Source organism: Epinephelus moara, chromosome 6 (assembly GCF_006386435.1).
Source record: "Epinephelus moara isolate mb chromosome 6, YSFRI_EMoa_1.0, whole genome shotgun sequence".
In the NCBI taxonomy this organism is placed as follows: Eukaryota; Metazoa; Chordata; class Actinopteri; order Perciformes; family Serranidae; genus Epinephelus; species Epinephelus moara.
Genome location: NC_065511.1, coordinates 31,741,436 through 31,764,916, shown reverse-complemented (window position 1 = coordinate 31,764,916; position 23,481 = coordinate 31,741,436). Strand labels below are relative to the sequence as shown.

The window sequence follows — 23,481 nt, the reverse complement described above, 5'->3', positions numbered from 1 at the left end:
ACTTACAGTAAAGAGTGTAATACTGAAGCATTCACTCTTTCTGCCTGTGATAACAGTCATATATCTGCAAACTGCATTTGTTCATTAACAACCAATGTAAACCAAAAAGAAAACCAATGGATAAGTACAAACAATTGCATGAATAAAGTTTTTTTTTAAAGGGGTAAATGTTTAATAATGATGGAGAAAGGGGGAATAAAAGGAATGAAGTCAGCATTCACTTTTTGTTTGTTTGATGGAGGAACTGGTCCAGCTGTCAATAATCTTGTCTTATCTCTCTGTGACTCAGACGCTGCCATCTCCGGCCAGACTCTCTCCATCCAGGTGTGCCTTTGTTTCATTTCCTCTCCCCAAAGCTCCTCTCATCTCTTCATCTCTGAATATCCACACAGCCAAATACTGATTATGTTCTCGTAAGGAACTGAAAATGTGTTTTATCTTGAGAAGAATATTTAATGACTTTCTGGTGGCCCACTTGGCTGAGTTTGAAGAGCACTACCCACTACAGTTAGTGCTCTACTGCTCCTTAACAAAAACTCAAAATTCAGATAATGCAGCATTGTAAGAGAACAAATGAGACAGGAATGACACTGACATCAAGCCTGTGAAAGCATGCTCAACATGACATCAGCTCGTGCCTCTAAATCTTCCATCACAAACACGTGAGTCATCGGGTGCATTACCTGCCACGGCTAACGAGATTCCCCTCATTAAGTCCTTTAAGTGGTAATCTGTATGGGAGAGTTCGGGGGAGTTGAAGAGTGGAGCGAGTCAGGAGGAGTGCGGCAGAAGAAGCAGAACCTGCACCAGGAAACAGTAATTTACTCCTGCGAGGGTCAAGGAGCAGGAGCAACATTTTGTGGAGAGACTTCTGTTGTTTCTTCTTGTCGTCTCTGATTTGTTCTGAAGCTCAGGGGGATTGTCTGGTCGCGGCAGAGGCCATCTGGCTGGAGCTTTATCAGGATTTTATGCTGTGAGCCCTTGGCCAACTGTGACCACCTGCATGGGTAGGAAACTGTGGACTGGGCAAACATGATAAACCATGTTAACCATGTTATTGTGTGTGGATAAATAGTGGGAAATGGCCTGAAGAAGAACTTGTATGTTGTTTGTTTGAGTCTGATGTTTGTCACTTTTTGTTCTTGCGTAGTTTCCAACTCAGTCGGCAGAAGAAAATGTTGGCATTGTGCGTTTCTGCAAACCACGGATATGTTACAAATTTGGGTTTAATACAAATCATATCAACGTTTATAAAGTAACGTAGTTCTGAAGAGATGGTGGATGGCGTGACAACTTGACGAGATGGCTGTTAAACTGCAGACCACTGTTAGAGACCAACAAACAACAACGGGTGTTCTGTAGCGAGACATTGTCAGTGTTCCAGCCGTGGTTATGCCACCAAAACTGTGTATTTTATGCCAAACATGATCTTTTATTAATCATAACCAAGTTTTTTATGCCTTAACATATATCCACACATTAACTACAGCATTGTTGTATCACAAAGAAATGTAAAGTTTCAATACGCTACGTAATACTGCACAAATGCAATGTATCCGTGGTTTGCAGAAACGTACAATTCCAACATTTATTCTGGCAATCAGGTTGCTGGTTTCCATCTTTCTCTGTCTACATGACAAACATTAATCTGTGTATGCAACATTCGTAAGCAGGTGTCTGAGTCTGAGCCTTGTCTGACTGATGTCCTTGTCCTTGGCAGGTCTCACCAAGAGTTATTGCTGCAACAGGACGTGAGTGTGCGTGTGTCCTGAGTTCGTTCTGTCAGACCAGCACAACATGAGTGAAGGAGAAAATCTTTACATAGTCACCCACCGTCTGTCGAAGAAATAGTGGTGTGGTCGTTCCTTCCCGTCCTGAGAGCTGCGGTGCATCATGGACACTGTGGCGAGAGTTAAAAAGTCGCTGAGGACGCCCATCAGGAAGCTGACCAAGTGTGTGTCGAGGGTGAAGGAGAGGAAGTTGTATCCCAGATGCAGGATCAGGAGGAGGAGGAGCAGAGGCGGGGCAGGAAAAGGGGGATGCAACAGGTCAGGGAGGACCCCTCAGACCCCTCCCCGAACATCACACCCCAAAGACCCGCCAATCATCTTCTCGTACCAGGCAGACCTGGAGAAGGAGAGGTGAGTGGACATACACTGAAAGACAAAATCCCTTAAAGAAAAGTCCGGTGTAGGATTTAGAGGCATCAATTGGCAGAAATTGTATATAATATTCATGTTTTCATTAGTTTATGATCACATGAATATAAGAATCACGGTGTTTTTGTTACCTTAGAATGGGCCGGCTGGTTGTTCTACAGTAGCCCAGAATGGACAAACCGAACGCTGGCTCTAGATAGGGCCAGTACAGAACAATGTAGTGCAACCTCACCACTAGATGGCACTAAATCCTACACACTGGAACTTTAAGCAAAAGAAACAACACCACTCTGTAAAACACTTCATTACAATTAAAAGTCCTGTACTGAATCTAACGTAGGAAAAGCATTAAATTTTGGTTGGAATGAAAATCGGGTCGGCAATGTTTTAAATCTCTAATGACATCTAAATTTCATATTGTGTGGACATTAACTTTATGACGTTTTGAAGACCTTGTTTTTTTCTCCATACCTTACGACTAAACATCATTATCCTACATCAGGATCACGTTGGCATTAGACGTTTGTAAGACTTTAGATTTTGGTTACTTACTACAACACAACTTAAAACCAGCAAAATATTAACACCATCTGTCGTCATTATTCTATGTCAAATTGACACTGGCATTAGATGTTGTCCTGACATTGGATTTTAGTCACCCGACTTACACAGAAATATATATACATGCATATGTATACATATATATATATATATATATATATTTAAGTACATAAAATAAGTGAACTGTACAAAAACAAAGAGCGGTATAATAAGCAAACAGTATTAAAACACAAAGCCATATAATAAGGAAGCATCGACAATAAGCAGAATATAATAATGAGACAGACTGAGTAAAGTAGCTTTTCATAATTCCCAGGTGAAACTCAACGTCTGTATGAATCCAGACATGTGCTTTTAATTCACATTGTTTCCAAATGTGACATTTTCATAATGTTGCCTTCTGCAGCTGCTTCCACTTGCTTTCATTACAGAGAGCAGCTAAAATGAATCGAGTTAATTCTGAATCACAAACCTGAGTCACTGCAGTGCCAGGGATGTTGCTTTAATTAAATCCTGTCTGCCTTAAGTCAGGTGTATTTGTTTTCTTGTCTGCTGTGTTCACAGAAAGCTGCGGGAGGCGATGAACGCTCAGAAGAATGCGGAGAGGGCGGCTATGAGAGCTCACTTCAGGAAAAAATATCAGCTTTCTGAGGTCCGTGTTTATCTTTGTTAGAGAATGAGAGAAAAATAATGTATGTTTTTACTCTAGTTTGTGTTTTAGTCAGCGGGACGTCTCATAAAGGGATTTCAGGGAAACTTGAGCTGTAGGGTTTAGGCTGAGGGAGAAGTTTTGGGGGCAGATAAAACATGTTGTTGAGATTTAACCATTTACAAACCAGCTCTGCACAAATATTTTTTCCAGTATTTCTCAGACCAGCATCAATATGCTCATGTCCATTTCCAAATACACTGATTTCCATCTATTTTGAATTTCCCCTCAGACATCCAAACTTTACCACATTTGTTCCATAACATAGTTAAATGACCCTGAAAAAGTTACTTACCTGTTTTTTTTTGTTTGTTTTTTACATTACATACAGGGGGAGCTTTGCTTCTCTTATTAAGACATGAGTTCCCCTGAAAGCATGATTTGTGAAACTTTGTGGGGTAAAATATTAACAACAAGCTACTTTTGCCACACATTTCAATATTTCTGTAACTTCATCATCATGGGTGATGCGTACAATTAGGCTATTACTGATGTATATTTTATGCGTGAGGGAGAGTCATCCTCACTTCAGTTTAATTACGATACAGGCATGCATGCTAATCTTGCTGTCGCCATCGTAGCATGTTGCCGCAATATTATAAACTTCACTCACTGTAACTCAAAGGTCAGAAAAAGCAAACTTCTATATATCAGATGTGCAGGCCTACATAATAAGCAGGGACTCTTGGAGCAAGCACCAAAAAATCTATTGTTAAAATCAATGTAGGGGACTGTGCAGCTTTTATGGAGGTATGCAGGCCAGCCTTTAGAAATTTTCCAAATCTCCAAATGTAGGCCAGCATTCCTTCCCTCCTTGCACTATATGGACAACTTTTGACAAAGATGTGGATCATGCAATAAGACATGTCTGCTTTCTTCTTTGTCGTTAAGATCTACACTTAATAAAACAACTTGTGAATGCACCTTGGACAATCCCTGACTCCGTCTCACAGGACTCTCTTCCCCGATGCTGACCCATTTTTTGACATGGCCAGCTGGAGCTGATTTACATCACCATTTTACCTTGTGAGCGGCATGTACGAGTGACATGGATTGCACCGATTTACAGATCTATTTCACTTCATACGAGCTTTTGTGATAACTTCATATTGTTTTGCAAGAGCCACATACAGCCAGCAAATCGTGTGTGGTTTCAACGGGTCCAGTGAGCTCCTCCAGAGCTAAAGTATAGTCAGGCTTCATCTCTAGGACACCAAATATCATATTATGTTTGTCTTTTTTTTATCAGTAAAAGTTGAATCACAGTCGACACATGTCTTGTTACTGGCTTTTGTGGTGTTTTCTTTTTCCAGAGCTATTTTAGTGACAGCGCTCGCCTCCCCACGTACAAATGTTCCACCAAAACAAGTTTCCCCCACATTATTTTGCAAGAGCACCATCACTGTGTCCTGAGCTTACTGCTGCCCAAGATGATTTTGATTCCTAGTAGAATAATGAGTGCTTCCAGACCTTTCTCTGGCTCTGACACAGCTCTGCGGAGAGATAGGTCTGGCTATGTGAGACTGGGCCATAAGTAATGTAGACAAATACAGAGTTACCTTCGGTCATCAACATGAAGTTATTTTTGTCACATGTTCACCCTCTTCTTCTTCTGTTTATATCTCCTGATTAGAGTCCCAAGGACACAAACCACCTGAGGTCTGTAGGAGGGAGAGTGTCGCTCCCCCACGAGCTGTCGAAGATCATTCATCCTGAAACCAAAACCAAGGACGGTGGCTTCAACCTGCTGAGCGCCTTCCAAGGCCTCAGCTTCGGCACAACGACGCTCCCAGGGAGGAATCACAGCAAGACGTCCGCTCCTCCTACACCAGCAACTTGTAAAGTCATGTGATCAGTAATGTGATCACGGAGCTGATCTTACACTGCCTTCTGATTATTGTAGTACAGGGAAACAGCAGGTGACCCTCGTACATGATTGCTGCTCATACATAAACTTCACCATTGTACATCAATATACAAACTCACTCCAATCATCTCTATTACACAAACATGTCATTCAGACTTTGCTTTTGTACGTCTTTTTTTGTCTTTTACGTAGCAATAATAATAATATGCCAGATAATTTTTTATTTCACTTAAATTGAACTAGATATTTATTTAAGTGGGTTGAGAGACGTAATCTACGTGAAACTCCAGTCAGTGAATTGGTGTTTTATTTCAACTGATGACACAATAACGATATATATTAATAGAATAATGACTTAATACCGTGTTTTATTAGGAAACTATATCAGTTAAAACATGTACACTTTTGTTAATGACATCCACAATGAGGCTGTCATATTTTTTGTAAAACGGTTTCATCCCATTTAGAGCCTCATTTTGTGATTATAATAAATACTTATTTATATTATGTATTATTTAATGTAGGCACTACTTTAGCTAGTTTCTTCTTATTGTCTCTCTAAATTATATAGATCCACATGAGTGATCTATACACAAGTAAGGGACCTCAGGGCAACACGTTCACATTTCATCACACATTCACACAAATAATCACATTTAATATAATTATTTTATATGTAACCATGAAAACTGTTTTACTTTGTTAATAATCTTTGATCTGTATCACATGTACTGTATATAAACTGTACTGTAATGAGCCATGTTTTAAGCTACAGAGTGCTCCAGGGATAATGTTTTTCTGTAGGTCGACATGAAAGTTAGCGTCGTCCTGGTTCTCCCATCAAAAAGCCAGTGGGAGTATTCCATTGGCTTTTGGATTATTGCAGAGAATCAGATATGTGGGAAACAAAAGTGAAAAAATGATACTTAGGCGTTTTGTTCAGCAAGATAATCTCCTCACAAATGAACACCACTTTTATGACTTTTTTAAAGCCTAAATGCAGTCATCAAAAGTAAAGCTAATGCTAGGCTATAAACAAACTACAACACAGTTGCACGTTGCTGTAGAGTAGCATTTGTCATGATAACACTCTGTGGTCTCATTTAGCTACTTGTTAGCAACTGTCTTTTTTTAAGATACATAAAATCTTCTTTTTATGTCGTAGAAGAAAACGTGAGAGTCTCTGCAGCTTGAGTGAACCACAGACCTTATTTCAGGCATCTAACCAAAAACCCATTCAAAAAACCCAATGACTTTTAGACAAGGGAACCAGCGGTGGTAATTGCTAAGACTTATTCCTGGAGCACTATTTTAGGGTGCATCCGGAAATACTCACTCCAAGTGCCAGAGTGCTATGGCGCAAACCGGACTGTTCGTAAATCTGGAGTGCAGTTATAATGTAGCAGCAAAACACCGAGTGGAGTGAATGTGTGATTAATTTTACCCTTTGTCAATTCATGTAGAAATACAACACTATTTCTTCGAATAGCAGCGCTCCAGTGTCAGATTGGGTTTAAAAGCACATCCTAAGTTTCTTTTGTAGTTTTTATGAGCTAATACTGGTGTGTAAATAGTGTCACGCTGCCTAATCAAAGGATTTTATACAACAGGAAGCAGAGACCCAGAAGTCAACACAAAACCTTCTGGACTTCAAAGCAAATTGATATGTAGGCATTTTTATTTTTGCTTCATTAGCTGTGACAAAAACCTTGTAATAAAGACATCTTTGATGAGCTGGACTCACTCATTTGGCTTTTATGTGGTGTGTGTGTGTGTGTGTGTGTGTGTGCGTGTGCGTGTGCGTGTGTGTGTGTGTGTGTACATGTATTACTCATGTTGTGGGGACATGTTAACACAGTTACATTGTGGGGACGTGCCTTCCTTATAAGGACAAAATGCAAGTGACCACAATGTAAATCATTAAAATTTAGGGGAAAGTTTAGGGTAAGGGTTTGTCTCCAGGAAATGAATGTAAGTCTACGTAATGTCCTCAGAAGTGATGGAAACACGACTCTGTGTGTGAGTGTGCATGTGTGTGTGTACTAGATCAGCCTGACATTTGGGCTCTGTTGTGATTCTCTTGAACTCTGATCTTCACATCCATAAATCATCGTCTGCTATCAGTTCGTCAGAGCGGTAGAACACATCCAAGGATTTGTGGTTGAAGATGACGGAGGGAAATAATTGGTCCTGCAGAAACAACAAGGAGCGGTGTCACAACTCTGGATGAGACCGACGGACACATCTCGTTTGGACCATGAGGAGCATGAACATTCATGTGACTGTGGGTGTCAGAGCACGGGGCCCCTGTGGCTCCAGGAATATGCTCGGTGGTGTTGCACCACAAAGAGGTCTTTGTGTGACGGCAGCAGGGACGGTGGCACATGGAAAGCTGGAGGGGGGAAAAGGAGCTGAGAGTACAGGTGTTGGAAAGAAGGGTATAGATGGAGGAGTGCGGCGCTTTGAGGAGATACCTCACACAGGGAGGAGCGGCTGGGTCAACTTGGTGAAGTTCTGGAGAGAAGATCGCTTCCGGCAGCTCCACAAGCACATGGAGAGGACCTTTAATGCCCTCGGCCCCATCTACAGGTAGCATTATCTTACCTTACGTGTGCCACTGACACTTAGATAAGGAGAGTGTTTTGATCATCAGTATGTTTATGTTGCAGTAATGCATGTGAGTTTACACCATAGTCTTTCTGTGTGTGTGTGAAGGGAGCACTTGGGCACCCACAGCAGTGTGAACATCATGTTGCCGTCTGACATCGCTGAGCTGTTTCGCTCAGAGGGCCTGCACCCCAGACGGATGACCCTGCAGCCCTGGGCAACACACCGAGAGACACGGCAGCACAGCAAGGGAGTGTTCCTCAAGTAAGTCCCACACACACACTTGTCTGTACAAATGTGTGTTACTCACGTTGTGGTGATGTAATGAAAATGTGCTTAAGATGCCACACTGTGGGGACTCGCCTTCCTTCTAGAGACAAAATACAAGTCCCCACTTTGTTGAATAAATTTTAGGTGGGTTAAGGTTAAGGTCGGGTTTATAGTTGTGTTAGGCCTGTGGTGGTTATGGTTAAGGGTTAGAACAAGTCTCCAGAGAATGATTGTATGCATGTAAAGCCCGTTTCACATGTGCAGTCTATCTCTGAAATGTTCAGGAAAGAAATAACTTTATTTGTTTTTGTATTATTTGCTCTAACACTGTCCTAACTAAATAAGACACGAGCGAGTGCCAGTTTGATGTTATTATGTGATGCAGTGCAACGCTTTGAGCTGGACTTTTGTTGGACGCCCTTTCTAAAAAATTATACCAGTCGCTTACTTTGAAAGTGCAGCAATGGATGAAGAAAGAATGAGGAGTTTTCTACACAACAACTCCTCATTTCACTACAAAAACCAAATTAAATCCAACGTCATCCAAAGCTCTTTTAATGTATTGAATCCATTTTTCCACTTAAAATAAAGCACAAAGAAATACTACTTGCCTTGCAAACTTTCTGAATATAATGTCACGACAAAAATATTGGCACTGGACAAAAACTGCACATTGCCCACCTTGTTTCAGAAAATAATGAGAGATATATTTTGCTTCATACACATACATCTGTCATTGCCCCTTCTTCTTCTGTGAGTTTTATGGCAGTTGGGAAGTGAGGGAAACAAGTGTGTGTGTGTGTGTGTGTGTGTGTGTAAGAAGTGCATGTAATCACTTGTACCATCATCTTCTTGCTCATCCAATCAGTTGGGGAAGTATTCCGCTTTATTGTTGTTGATGCAGCTTTTAAAACCTCTTATATGTAGAATATTAATGTGATTGAAGCATCTTTGAAATTATTCTGATGACATAAGTTTTTGTTTGCAGAAAACTCTGCCATTTCCTGAGTTACCTTCTGCCCATTCTTCACAGCGAGGGATGCCGTGGATTGCTGTTTTGTTTTACCACTGGGAGGATTCAAAACATACATTCTATAATGTTGGTCGACTCAAAAGAGGTGTAGAAGACAGTCCCTTCAGGATGTTGCAATGTTGCGATCCCAACAATTAACATAAATTCAGCCAGTTGCCATGAATTCTCCTTGCAATTTTGTCCTGGCAAATTTGACTATTTAAAACGTGTAAAATCTCATTCTATTGTAGAGCTGCACGCAGCGTAATGATTCGCTCAGCCCTTCCTTACCCTCCTCTCTATCTCTCTGTTTATCCTATGACTGCTGCTGCAGGAGTGTGAGCTCCATGTCTGGGACAGAGTCACACACACAATCTTAGTATCACACGGTTAACGTAACCCATGCAATGGCTATTAATGTGTCTATTGACAATCAGCTGTGTCTGCCCCCCCGCCATCACAAGTAGATTATAATTCTGTGGGAAAGGCTGAATATCATAATAAAGGGTTCAGAATCTGAGACAGCATTGCTGCTGTTTTGCAATTCTTTACTTGCTCCTGCAGTTTAATTTAAAAAACAACAACACACACTTAAAAACATTGCAACATGCATCGCAATTTTTTAGAGCAGCTGTCGTTTAATCAGGCATTTCAGGCTGCAACAATCCTAAAAAAAGCTGCGAAATCAACCCAGTCTCACTCTGAAGTCGTCGAAATCCGACGCTTGGGCAGTGACTTGCGGCGTCAGACAGTGACAAAAACGTCGTCCTTCCACGTCAGCATGATACGCAGCTGGTTGCCGTTATAGTTTGCGTCCTATATGTGATGAGGTCGGAGTGAGAATGTGTTGGCGAAATCCAGCAGGGACTGAGAAGAGCAACAGTCGAAATCAAAGCAATGAAGGCAGAGATAATCCTGATTTTTTGTCCCTAATAGACCACAGAGACACAAAATATTTACAAACAGATGCAAAGCAGCCATAGGTAGATGCAAAACAACTGCAGAATGACCACAAAGAAACTCAAAAAGACTGCAAATCATGCGGCTACTAGCTTTGTCTCATTTTGTTTCTCCTTCAGCCTGGTATTTTTGCTTGGGGGGTTGTGGGGGGTATCATCTCTTAATCTGTCCATGGTCTTAGGTTAGGTTTTGGCTAAGTGTTGCACATAGAACTGGATGGATAAAAGTAAAGTTGTGTAGAGGTAAAGCATCACAGAAGGGCTTTGTTCAGGTTCAGGTTAAGGCAAGGGGAGACACAAATTGACAGGGACACAGACTCTGACACAGAACCTCTACCTAATGGATATTTAAGTAACGGAACAGCACATAGGCTTTTAGAAAAGTATTTCTTCTTTCCAACCCAGTCTCATTTCTTCACAATGACTGAGCAGAAGTGAAGCGGCTCGACTTTAATGCCTCGCTGCAAATCTTCTCTCCACAGGAACGGTGAGGAGTGGCGAGCTGACCGTCTACTGCTCAACAAAGAGGTGATGATGAGTGCGGCTGTGAGGCGCTTTCTCCCCCTGCTTGATGAGGTCGCGATGGATTTCTGTCGAATGCTGCGGAGGAAGGTGGAGAGGGAGGGGAGAGGCGAGGAGGGGAAACGCAGTCTGACCATGGATCCCAGTCCTGACCTCTTCCGCTTCGCACTGGAAGGTCAGAGATCATCATCTTCCAGTGATCTGTCATGTGTGATTACACAGTCGTTCATTTACACATACACATCAGTGCCACAGAATCCTGGCTGCTTTTCTATCCAGGAAAAGTGAGTCAGGTATAGAGAGGTGTGAAAGGGTAAGGGCGCGATGGAGACATCCCTCTTCTTAACTGTCATGTCTACTTTTCATCCAGCAATGACTGACAACGAAGTCCTGGAGGAGGGGACAATATGGATTAATGTCACCTCCCTCTTTTGACAGCTTTCATTCATCTCTCTGAGTTGAGTCACAAATGCTGACGTCAGCTGTGACACCATCTCACGTCAGAGGAATTATACAATCTGCAACATCACCTTTTTAAATCTTAAGAAAACTTTCCCCTTGCTAATATCTCCCTGCTCCTGCTCTGTCTGATTTTAATTCAAAAATATTCTCACCTCTTTCCAGAACCAGTCTCATTTTAACCCGAGGCTGATCTGTCGTTAGCATTTTACAGATGTAGGAGGTCGAGGAGAACATGTGCCCTTAAAAATAGAAACACCAACAAAGGCGATCAAAGCTCCAGCATTCTTTCGCCGGGCTCTGCTCCTTTCATGAGCCTATCTGCAACATGCCACATTCACAAGTGTGAATGCTTGTGTGACTCAGCGCGCTGTGCACTTGTACGCATCCATGTGTGTGTGTGTGTGTGAGAGAGAGAGCAAGAGAGAGTGAAGGGGGGGAGAGCTGATTACTTTGAGTCATGCTAGTCTGCTTCTAATGGGACCACATCACAGAAAGCCAGGTGCTAAGCCAGGATAGGAATAGAGCTGCAAGAAACTCTATTCCAGTCAGTGATGTGAGGTTAATATAATACGAACATGTCTGATAGCTGATGGATGTCAGGTATAGGAGAAGTAGCTCCTCTGAGGCAGCGTATGCACTCAGAAAACAAATCTCTCTGTGTGGAGCTGGATTTGAAAAACAGAATATTTTCTTGCTGTCATAGAAACAGGTCTTTTTTTGGGCTTCATTTTGGTACATACTCAACCCATAGGGCCATGTAATCCTGCGAAGCTTAAATTTAAAACATGAAGAAATGAGTCAGGAGGTTTTATAATCTCCTTAAAAAACTGTCAACCTGGAGTTTATTATTCAGTAAAGCCTTCACTAGTTTAAAATATTTTTCAAAACAGTGTTTCAGCTTGTGCTAGCCTCAGTTTGTTTTAGCCTTTTTGCTCACCTTGAAACACGTCAGTTATGTCATATCCTCATCCTCGCTGCTTTCCTCCCCCTCCTCTAGCCAGCTGCCATGTGATCTACGGGGAGCGTATTGGCCTTTTCTCCTCATCTCCCTCCCTGGAGTCCCAGAAGTTCATCTGGGCAGTGGAGCGAATGCTGGCAACAACCCCTCCTCTCCTCTACTTGCCCCCTCGCCTGCTGCTCCACATCGGCGCTCCCCTGTGGACCCAGCACGCCAGTGCATGGGATCACATCTTCACCCACGGTACAAGCATTCACTAGTTCCTCAAACTCTCTTCAATCAGTTTCAGTATCCCTCTTCTCTGCTCCAATCTTACCTGACTCTGACATCCTGTCCTGATCTTATTCCAGCGGAGGCGAGGATCCAGAGGGGGTACCAGCGGCTGTTCCAGACTCGAGGGTCAGAGGCTGGAGCAGCTGGAGGCCAGTACACCGGGGTTCTGGGTCAACTCATGGAGAAAGGGCAGCTATCTTTGGACCTCATCAAAGCCAACGTCACTGAGCTGATGGCTGGAGGGGTTGACACGGTGTGTGTGTGTTTGTGTTTTTGTGTGTGTATGCATATATTACTCATCCTGTGGGAACACAAATCTGTTTATACAGTCACATTGTGGGGACTGGCCTTCCTTCTGGGGACAAAACGCAAGTCCCCATATAATAAGTTATTAAATTTTGGGTGAAGACTTGGGTCAAGGTTAGAGTTAGCATAAACCCAGGTAATGAATGTCAGTCGTGTGTGTATGTTTTTGTGTGTATTACTCATCTTGTAGGGACATAACCCTGTTGTTGACACAGTCACACTGTGGAGGCCCTCCTTCCTTTTGGTGATGAAACACAAGTCCCCATAATGCAAATCATTACATTCTAGGCTGAAGACTCTGGCTAAGGTTAGGGTTAAGCAAGTAGTGGTTATGGTTATGGTTATACTGTGTTCATGCTACGACTAACACGGCTTGTGTGGGTCTGCTACTTGCCACAAAGCTCCCCGACTGAACACCATTTAAAGTTTTTGCATGGCTAAAAAATATCTGTGGTTTTACTCAATGTCTGAGTCCCATTTTAACATCACATTTCATTGCCCTGTGTGCACCGCAATGCACAGAAAGCTAGCATAGTGTCAGCTAGCTACGCTAAATAACACAGTATCACAGCTCGAAATGAAAACATATGATTGGTCGATGCTTCAAGAGTTGAGACCAGCTCAACTGTGATTTGTAGAGTGTCACGCCCATCCGCAGTGACATGTGTTGGGTGTCGGTTTTTAGATTCATGTCACTGGCTTCCATTAGAAATGACTTGCAGCCTGTTGTTGTGTCACTCGTAGTATGAACACAGCATTATGGTGAGTCTGGGAAATGAATGTAAGTCAATGTACTGTCCTATGAAGTGATGAAAACATGACTGTGTGTGTTCCTTGGCTTGTGTTTGTGTGACCTGACCCTAACTGATTCCACGTCACCTCTCATCCTGTCCTCTCTGCAGACAGCGGTGCCCCTGCAGTTTGCTCTGTTTGAGCTGGGCCGGAACCCGGAGGTGCAGGAGAGGGTGAGGCAGCAGGTGAGGGCGTCATGGGCTCAGGCTGGTGGTGATCTTCAGAAAGCCCTGCAGGGGGCGCCACTACTGAAAGGCACAATCAAGGAGACTCTCAGGTACATATTACTCAAGACACATCCATTTAACTGTTTGTGGGCCACCTATGCACACAGTCTGTACACCATCTCTGGTTTGTGTCAGAGATGTCTCCTGTTGCCTCCAAGTTACTGTCAAGTAGACAGTGCACGATGGATGCCCCCTTCATTATATGTTTAGAAACCAAGCAGTAATCACATGCGGGGATCTTGTTTAGCTCAAGGTGAACCATATGTGTGTCAATAACCTATTTAGGAACATGCACAATATAATCTAAAAGCTTTTTACTGAGCTTTCAGCCGTCTTCATCAGTGGAGTAGTTTGCTCAGTTGTCATCGAGACAGATCTGTTGACATGTGAGCTCAGTATGATTTTTCTCCATGGCACTTTTAGGACCTTCTCATTTATATCAGCTCAAAAGTAAAGCATGAAAGTTCATTCTTGACTTTGGAAATAGTGGTTTCATGAAACAATTCCAACTCAAAGTCCAATTATACACTTTTCCCAGGGCTTTCAATCATATCTCTCAGTCCTTATCAGTGGATGGACTGTGGTTATTTGTCCTAATGATGGAGCTGTTGAAATGTGAGCTCAGTAGCTGTTACGTTGTCTTGTCCTGACAAGAAGTGCTGTGGATAGAATCATAATACACTATGGAGCTTCCATATTAACAGAGCCATCTGTCATCTGACAACTGTTCAGGCTCCATCGGCTGATGAAGATGCGAATGAAAGCCCCTGAAAAAACATATAAGCTAACCTTGAAGGATTGTTTTGTCAAACTACTATTTCCAAGGTCAAGAGTGAACTGTTATACTTAAAGCTCCAGTGTGTAGGATTTAGGAGGATCTATTGGCAGAAATGGATTATAATACCATAAGTATGTTTTCTTTAGTGTATAATCACCTGAAAATAAGAATGGTCTTGTTCTCAATACCTTAGAATGAGCCTTTTATAGCTACATAGGAAGCAGGTCCTCGTCCATGAAGTGCGCCATGTTGCCCTGTCATGTTTCTACAGTAGCCCGGAGTCGACAAACCAAACCCTGGTTTTCAAACAGTGTTGGGCAGTAACGCATTCCTAGTAACACGTTATAGTAATAATATTACTTTTTCCAGTCATAAGTAATGTAACTAATTACTAATAAAATTTCAATAATAATATTACAGTTACTCCAAAACTAAACAACTCATTACAATGTTACTTTTGTTATCACATCACTTCTGACTTGAAATACAACAGTCACATCAGCTGACTCATTTCAGTAATCGTCCGTTGTGCAGGCACGTCACAAAGCAGCAGGCTAGCTGGAAACACTTACCTTAGAGGCTGGAAATATTCCCATCACTTTGATTTTGTCGGGAGGAAAGATGACAAGAACACTGTTGCTACAAGTAGTCGCACTAAAACTCTTTCCACTGTGAAAAACAAGTCCTCAAACCTCCAGTCTGAAGAACCTCGGCTACGAGGACTAAGAGGACAACAACATGAAGCTCCAGGAAATACACCCCACCAAAGGTGAGCCCTCCTCAGCACTACACTGGCTAAACAACCAAAACTGGATTTTACTCGTGGACAGCTGCAGGCTACAAAGAAGTGACGGAGCTTGTGGTTGGATATGTGGTGGATGAAATGTTGCTCCATGAGTGACTCTCCATCTCTCAGGCAGAACCTTGGGAAAACACTGGTCACAGGCAACAGAAAACCCCAAGTAAAAAATAAGCTGTCTAGCCTTAGCTACACTAAACAGCGATTACGATGACATTCACACAGAAGCAACATATATAAGATCTGCACACCAAGTAAAGCTCCCGTCAAAATGCCATTTATTATAGAAGAGAGGAGGCACACATCTTAATTTTGGGGAGATACGCAATCACCAATTTTATGGGGTGTAACAGAAAAGCAATATAACAAGTAGTGTGATGAATTACTGTTGGCAGGGAGTAATACGTAATATTATTATTTTTGAAAAGTATAATGAGTAATAAATTACATTTTTAGCGTAACGAGCCCAGCGCTGCTTTCGATAGGGCCAGTCGCATTTTCAGGGTGGCCACCATAGCTGGCAGCCCCTCTATGACGAGCCAAAAAGCGTCAGAAATACACAAATTTTTAATGTGAAACTGCTTTATTGTGTTTTTTCTAGTTGAAATCACAATGTGTGTTTGTTTTGGAGAAGAACAGACCTCTGCAGATAATTCGGCTTCTGGTAAAAACCTCCTGAACAATGAACACTGAAGGAATCCTAACCAGGAGTTCACACTTGGCACATGGGAGAAATTTCAACTGGTTGCATTTTGCAATTCTCACCACTAGATGCTGCTAAATCCTACACAGTGCTCCTTTAAAATAATTTAGATTTTAACGAGATAGGGCCATAAGATAACACAGTAATGCAGGCCTCAGCTGACACATACTGGACCAAGGACATCTGGGGCATCTGAGGATCTGCAAGCTACACTTCATGCATTAGCTGAGGTGATGGAGTTAAATGGAGACAAACAAAAACAGTTTCCCCCTCTGATCAATAGAATATCATCAAGAAAAAGATGGTGCTCTGACCTTTGGAAAAGATCTCTGAGAGTCTATTTCCATCACAAGTGTTTTCATCAACAATGAGAATTGATTAGCAGTAACCCCGACTTTAGTGTTGAGTCAGAAGTCGAAGATAACATCTACAAAACAGGAATCTGTTTGTGTGTGTGTGCAGGTTATATCCGGTGGGGACCACGGTGCAGCGGTATCCGATCAAAGATATTGTTCTCCAGAATTACCACATACCTGCCGGGGTGAGTGATCAGACCGTGACTCTGCACACAAACACACTCAGGTAAATTCACTGTGTTTGATAGTCATCGACTCTCCCTTCAGACGATGGTCCAGGCCTGTCTGTATCCCCTGGGACGGAGTGCAGATGTGTTTGAGGATCCACTGCGCTTTGACCCTGGCCGGTGGGGCAGCAGCAGAGAGGAAGGCCAAAAAGGAGAGGGGGCAGGGGCGTTTCGCTCCCTGGCGTTTGGGTTTGGGGCGAGGCAATGTGTCGGGAGGAGGATCGCTGAGAACGAGATGCAGCTCTTACTCATGCATGTGAGTACTGGCAGACAAGAGGGGGAGGAGGTTGGAGAGAAAGGATGTGATGCAAGAATTGGAAAGGCTGATGTTGAGTTATAAGGAAGGAAAGACAGAAAGAAGATTAGACAAGCTTAATCAGTTCCTGCTGAGCAGTGGTGGAAGAAATACTCACAACCTTTACTGAAGTAAAGTTACCAGTGCCACAGTGTTAAAATACTTCATTACAAGTAAAAGTAAGCACTGATACTAATACCTTACAGCATACGACGCATTTCACTGTATAACCGGTTGAAGTAGAGTACATTTCAAATACTTGTTATCAGGGATGTAAGTTTCAGTTAATTTTGCTTTTGATAGCAGGACAACCATTAACTTAATTAAATAACTTTTTGTAAGTTAAAAAAAAAATACAATACAAGAGGCCTTTCCTTTTAGTCTGGTGCTCCACTGACTCAGTGAACTGAAGAGCAGCAAAATAAACCTATAGACTGACATGCATAACCAGCAGAGATTTTAATCATGACAAGATACCAGACGGCAAGGTGGCACCTATTCTTTTAATGGAGTAGCTTGTCTGGTGTGTATGCCAAAAAAAAGTTTTTTAGCTTCCAAACTTACTTTTGCAGTCTGCGGCCCACTGAATATACACAGTAGTGTTTGTCACTGGCCCCGCCCGCTCGGCTCGTAGACTTTACATTGTGATGAGGTTATGAATTTTTAAATCACTTAAGTAAAGTTTTGCAAACATAAAACCACCATGGCTCAAGAATTCACAAAAGAATGATTCATATTTGACCTTATAATGACTTTAATTGTTCTTTTATCTCAGGCATGTTAGGATGTTACATACCTTGACATGTTTCGGCGGAAACTTCCTCCTTCCTCAGAAATGTCACTTGGTGGTGGTTGTGACTGTATCAGCTGATCTGTCAATCAGATCGGCTGATGTCTGAGATAAAAGAACAACTAAAGTCATTATCAGAAACTAAAAACATAATGAACACCATTGAACTATATTTGATCTTGTCTGCAGTTTAAGGTGTCTGTCAACAGCTTTACAAATGTCTTTTTAAAATGGTGGCCTATGAGGAGAATCCTTTCTGGGCTGCAGGGGATTTTTTGCTGTAATACTACAAGTGACCACTGGGAAAAATTTGCTGGAGACCTGGGGTCTCATCTATAAACACTGCGTAGCATACACACAAAATGAGGCCTGAAAGAGGCGCATGTCAATTCCTACAGAAAAGTTGTGATCTATAAAAACAGACTTGATGGAAGAAACTTTGACCCATGCTTATGAACAGTTTTTTTTATAAGTTAAATGAGACCCCTGGTAACCTGTCAAAACTATTCTCAGCGGTTAATTATTGACATCCCCACTTTATATACTTTTAGATTGTTTATTCCAGTGGTTACCAAGCTAAGGGTCGACCCCTCCAAGGGGGTGTAGTAGATTAAACGCTGAATTATAGTGGAGCTGAAGTACTGGGTAGCATAAAATGAAAACACTACTATTAGGTAAAGTACAAATCACCTAAATTGTACTTGAGTAGATTCACTGATGTTCCACCACTGCTGTTCAGTATAACATGTGATCCTTCTTAACATCTGCTCTGCTCCTTCCCTCCCACCCTGTCTTCACGCCTCCATCACCTCCTTTCCCCTCTGCCTCCCTTTATCCTCCCTTCGTCTCCCTCCTCCCGCTCTGTCTAGATCCTGCTGAGCTTCCATCTCAGTGTGTCGTCCTCAGAGGACATCAAAACCACATGCACCCTCATCCTCCAGCCTGAGACTCCGCCAAGGATCACTTTCAGCCAACTCTGACACACGCACGCACGCACACACACACACACACACACACACACACTGAGGAGACTCATGCCATCAACATTTGACATGCACACAATGCAGCCTGTTTTAATCTCCCAACATGCCACCCATATTTCTGATGATCCTCGCGGAGGCTTATACTGAGCTGTTTTTGTATCCTCCTACACTTTGCATTCAGCCCAAATATTCATAGTGCTGATGAATAAAGTATAATTTCCTCATCCTGTTGTCTTCACTGTGGCCAACCTTGCAAAAGCAGCATAAGCACTGCTCTCCACTAGATGGCGCTAAAACTCACCAACCTGCTCATTTACATTTGACGCGCTTGTCCCTCCTCAACTCAGTCTTGGCCCGCTGCTCCGTGCATCCAACAGGTTGGTCGTTTCCTTCCTACAGATCTAAACTGTGCACTTACTTCATTCAGTATGTACGGACTGTATGCAGTGTACCAACACTTCTCTCTTCACCCTGCTGTTTATGAAACATGTTTTTTTGTCCGATTGTTTATTTTCCTGCTGTTTATTCTGTCGCTCCGCCAGATATTGATCTCCTGCTTTAGTCAATTGCTGACAAGCTCCAAAAGACTTCATTTTCTCCTGAGAGAGGCAACACACTCACAGGTTAAGATGAATGCTCGATGTTAGAGACTAAAGGATAAAGGTTTTATTACTAATACTGCCGTAATTATTGATTGTTTTAAATTTAAGCTGCATGTCTTATTAGTGCACTTTGGTCTCCATGCGTAAAACCGACCTTTACTCCAGTCTGGTAATTATGAGCTGCGCCATTATATCACTCCAGGTGTGTTCTCCACAGATCACAGGGCTGCAGGGTTTTGTTGATTCACTCAGGAACAAAGGTCTGTTTGCCTTTGGCTAACCATTTACACCCTCTGCCTGTCAGCCCGGGTCCATGTGTGACTGTGCATAGATACACCTCTGCAGCTCAGCTCCATGCACTCTCTCCACACACCAAAAAAGAAAGTTTGAGTAAACTGTGTCACCGAGTGGAGGACACATCATCTCTATGTGTCACCTCATTCGTCAAAGTCTTACACTTATATAACGTCAGCCGTTATCAGTCCACTGTTCTGGGAGAGAGGAGCTGGATTGTGTGTTTTCCATTAAAGCACGCTGCAGTGGGTGAATGCAAAATGTGAAGGATGAGGAATTATTAATGATACAAGCTTCTTTAAGGTTTCAGAAACTTACTGAGATCAAGAACGTCAAATTAAATCTGCAATCAATCAACCCTTTTTGATATGTTTTTCTAATCTAAGATACCACTTCCTGGTTAGTCACCCTTTAAAAAGGTATAATAGCTTACAATCACTGGTTATTAAATAATGTACTAATACTTTACAGATCAGTTAAAAGCCTTTAAGAAAACCTATTTTAAGTTGCCAGGTTGCAGCTGGTTTTTACGCTTTTAAAGCAGTAGTTCCCAACCTTTTACCTCAAGGGATCCCTTTTCTGTCATTGAGTAAACTGACGACCCCTGATTAAGTTTTAACATTATATTCAATGCATAACAATAACAGTACAGAACAACTGATCAGCTACAAAATCAACCCAAAAAGTGAGCGCAATAACTGTGGGAATTTTGAGCAGATTATTTCTTGTCAATATTGCATCAGAGATGAGTTTTCCTGATATTTTAGGAACCTTTTTTTATTTGGTTCCCTCTCTGTGTCATGTATATTTTTGCAACAACCAGACAAACTTATTTGCCTTTATTTTTGACAAATTCAGTATTTTCTTCTCTCTGACACTTGCCCATTGTTGTATTAGCTCTTGAGTTGTTTTAACTGCGTACTTCTCTAATGCAGGATGAGGCTGAGACGAGGTAGCAGAGAGTAAAGGCCCTATCAATGTAGCTTGTGTCTTCATGGTGCCGTTATCCTGCGAGATTTTTCAGATATCTCAAAAAATATAGAATAATCTAAACTTGAAAAATAATTATTTCATTTATTTTTCTTAACAGAAATGAATACAATACTGAGATATAGGCCGACTGTATATATTTTTAAAAAGTTTTCTTACACTCCTCAAAATCGAGAAGGCCTCATGATCCCCACATGAAGCTTTGCTGACCCCTGGTCTTGGGTCCACTGTCCTACAATATGACCCTTTGTCTTGTTAGCTCTTTAGTTCATTATGCATTAACAGATTGTTTGACCCTTTGATAATTGCTGCAGGCTACATGGGCCAAAACTTATTTATATACAGTATAACTTATTAACATTTATAACTGCTGACTTGAATTACTGAAACAACTATTTATTGCTGACTTATTACCTTTAATGATTTACTTACTTTTGCTTTTGGCCTTTTAGAAACTGAGAAACTCTTCTTTTTACAGTTAACTAATACATTGCTCTGTCTCAGAAAGGATAGAAAAAAGTGAAAAAAGTCCAATACATTTTCTTTGAGCCCAAAGTGACATCTTTTTATCTTTTTTTTTTTTAAATAACTCTTTATTTCAAGTAATTTTACACCATAGAGAACACTGTGTGGGTGCACACTAGGTAAGTAGTTCACATGTTAAATGTCGTTTTATTGTCCAAACATTCACGGTGAAGCTGCGTCCATGTCTTCTGAAATATAGACAGTCCATTTCTCCCATTTTCTGAGGAATACTGCTCCTCTAGAGCCATCATCTTTTCCCTTCTAAAGATCTCCTTGAATATGTCCATCCATTGTTTAAGGCTTGGAGGCTCAGATTTGTACCAGCTGGCGAAAAACAGTGTTTTACACATATACCAATCTTTCTTATTTATCACATCTTCCCTTACTGCACCAAAATACAGGCACTTGACATTAATAGGTATCTCATATCCCAAGATCTTTTTATTGCACCGTGACGTACGTTTCGAGCTGTGTGCTCTTAAGAGTACACAGCTCGAAACGTACATCATGGTGCAAAAAAAAATATTTTTTCCTGCAAAGAGTCCTGCAGTGTTGCGAGTCATTCACCCTTGTTTTGTCCAAAACCCAAAGTTTCATAATAATGTAGTGTTGCCTTGAATATTGACTTATTGATACATTTAGATTCTGAATATCTGAAGTGGTTTTAATTCGTGTTTTACATACAGTATTGATACTGGTACCAGCTGCACATTTTGGCTTTACTGTTAATGTTTACCACAGTCATTCTGCTGCCATCTGCTCCTAACCAAGAAGAGAAAGTCATAGTTGTCATGTTATGGCCTTGTTATATTTATATTTTAATACAAATTTTAAACTTTATTCCCCTTAATGTTGGTTTTCCCCGTGGTATTGATATCTTTCAAGTTAGAATTTCCAGTATGGTGACAACACTATGACAATATGAAACAAAGAAAAGCAACAGTCCCCCACATCTGAGAGGCTGAAAAGAGCAAATATTTTGGGTTTTATCTCGAAGAATGACTTTTTTCAATTGTTGAAGATTGTGCGTCTGTCGGCCGACTAATCACTTAATCAACAAATCATTTCAGCACAACATACAGTTGTGTGGAAAGTAATGTGAAGATACTCTGTGTGTGGTTTGGGGTTAACACTGTGTCAAGCTCAGGTTGACACACTCAGGTCATTACATAACCCGCAGCGATGATCCAAATAGACAAGAATCACTTTGTACTCGAGTGAACCCTGATAGTTATGTGTCGTAAACTTTTCCCATTTTTAGCATCACCTTGGCCCAGTGAGGCCACTTATTCATCCAAAATCATCCGCCTTTTGCAAACGGTGGCCTCACTGCACATGGTGAGAGTGGGAGGAGAGATGAGGGAGCAGCAGAGGGGTCAGAGTGTGAAAATGAAGGCAAGGGGCTGAACAAGGCTTGTTAAGGTGACACTAGACTCAGAGAGGTGCACGACCTCAGAGCAGACGAGGACAAAGGCGGAGGAGAAGATATAGAAAAGTTGAGGAACTAAAGAAACTAAAATAACAAACAGAGGAGGAGGAACTGTGCAGTGGATTTGGATCTAATTAGACATTGATTTTTTTATGAAAATGGGTAAGTGGACCAATAATTTCGTTGAGTTATATTAAGTTTTGTACATTATCATTCGACTGCAGCATAATTTAAACTCCTTACATGACCTATTAGGGATTGATTTACTTGGGTTAACTGTGAACTGCTAGAACATAGGAGCTTTGTGTGCAGGTAATTATGCTTATCTAAGTCTACTGGCTTATAATTTGTCACTTTACAATATCTGTGGTTGTGTAACATTGCCCAGTTGTAACCTGTAGGTTAGATAATGCACCACTGTGTCATTTGTCGGTTGCTTTTGAACTTTAGTGCAGAGTCATAGCTGGACAAACATCTGCCCTCTTGCCTCGAGGTCACCGATCGATTGCACACATGCATGCTGACCTGCAGGAATGTGACCGGCTGCAAACAGGCCCCACCCATCACCTGCTTCACCTCTCTTATCATTAAAGCCGTGCCACGACTGATATTTTGCAACTGTCTTTGACCTGCTTTATTTATAGTCAGGCCTTTCAGTAACAGGTACCTGCATCTATGTGTGTGTGTGCCTCTATGTGTACACTCTGGGATGTGTCAGAGGAGGATCTCAGTGGGACACGTAATGATGTGTGCAGCGGTGCGGCAGAACTGGGTCACAGGGAGGTGGATAGAGAAAGAGAGAGTGAGAGGGAGAAAAAGACAGGAAGAGAAAACACTGACAGCAACTGAATCCAGAGGATGGAGGAGCTGTGCGTGTTCACATTACCCTGCAAAAGTCACCATTTTCATTGGGGAGTTTCCTCTGCAGACGTCAAGCTTCCTCTGTCTCTGTTTCTGCGTGTGCATGCTCCACAGAGAGCTTTAGTTTATGGCTCATAATTAATCATGATACTGGTCAACAAGGTG

At 41.8% G+C, this 23,481-nt stretch overlaps 2 protein-coding genes across 3 annotated transcripts in view; both read left to right on the top strand.

Annotated features, from left to right (window-relative positions):
* The first annotated feature begins 328 nt into the window (after positions 1 to 328).
* Positions 329 to 18,828, top strand: LOC126391775 (cytochrome P450 11B, mitochondrial). The gene is made up of 13 exons (XM_050046709.1): positions 329 to 1,007; positions 1,721 to 2,141; positions 3,285 to 3,372; positions 5,063 to 5,267; positions 7,528 to 7,885; positions 8,012 to 8,167; positions 10,627 to 10,841; positions 12,126 to 12,329; positions 12,437 to 12,612; positions 13,568 to 13,734; positions 16,427 to 16,505; positions 16,588 to 16,803; positions 18,502 to 18,828. Exons 2-13 carry the CDS (start codon positions 1,894 to 1,896, stop codon positions 18,610 to 18,612), a joined length of 2,223 nt encoding a protein of 740 aa, XP_049902666.1. The 5' UTR covers positions 329 to 1,007; positions 1,721 to 1,893; the 3' UTR covers positions 18,613 to 18,828.
* Positions 18,829 to 18,858: 30 nt separating this feature from the next.
* Positions 18,859 to 23,481, top strand: part of pklr (pyruvate kinase L/R) — a 29,732-nt gene continuing 25,109 nt past the window's right edge. The window contains exon 1 of one of the 2 annotated variants that reach the window (XM_050046676.1): positions 18,859 to 18,992. Coding sequence is in view for 1 of the 2 variants with exons in the window: in XM_050046675.1 (XP_049902632.1) it covers positions 22,608 to 22,617 (10 nt within the window). In the remaining variant the exon portion in view is untranslated. Of the gene's footprint in view, positions 18,993 to 22,438; positions 22,618 to 23,481 lie in introns of those variants that run through there. The other variant, XM_050046675.1, reaches the window with a different exon arrangement.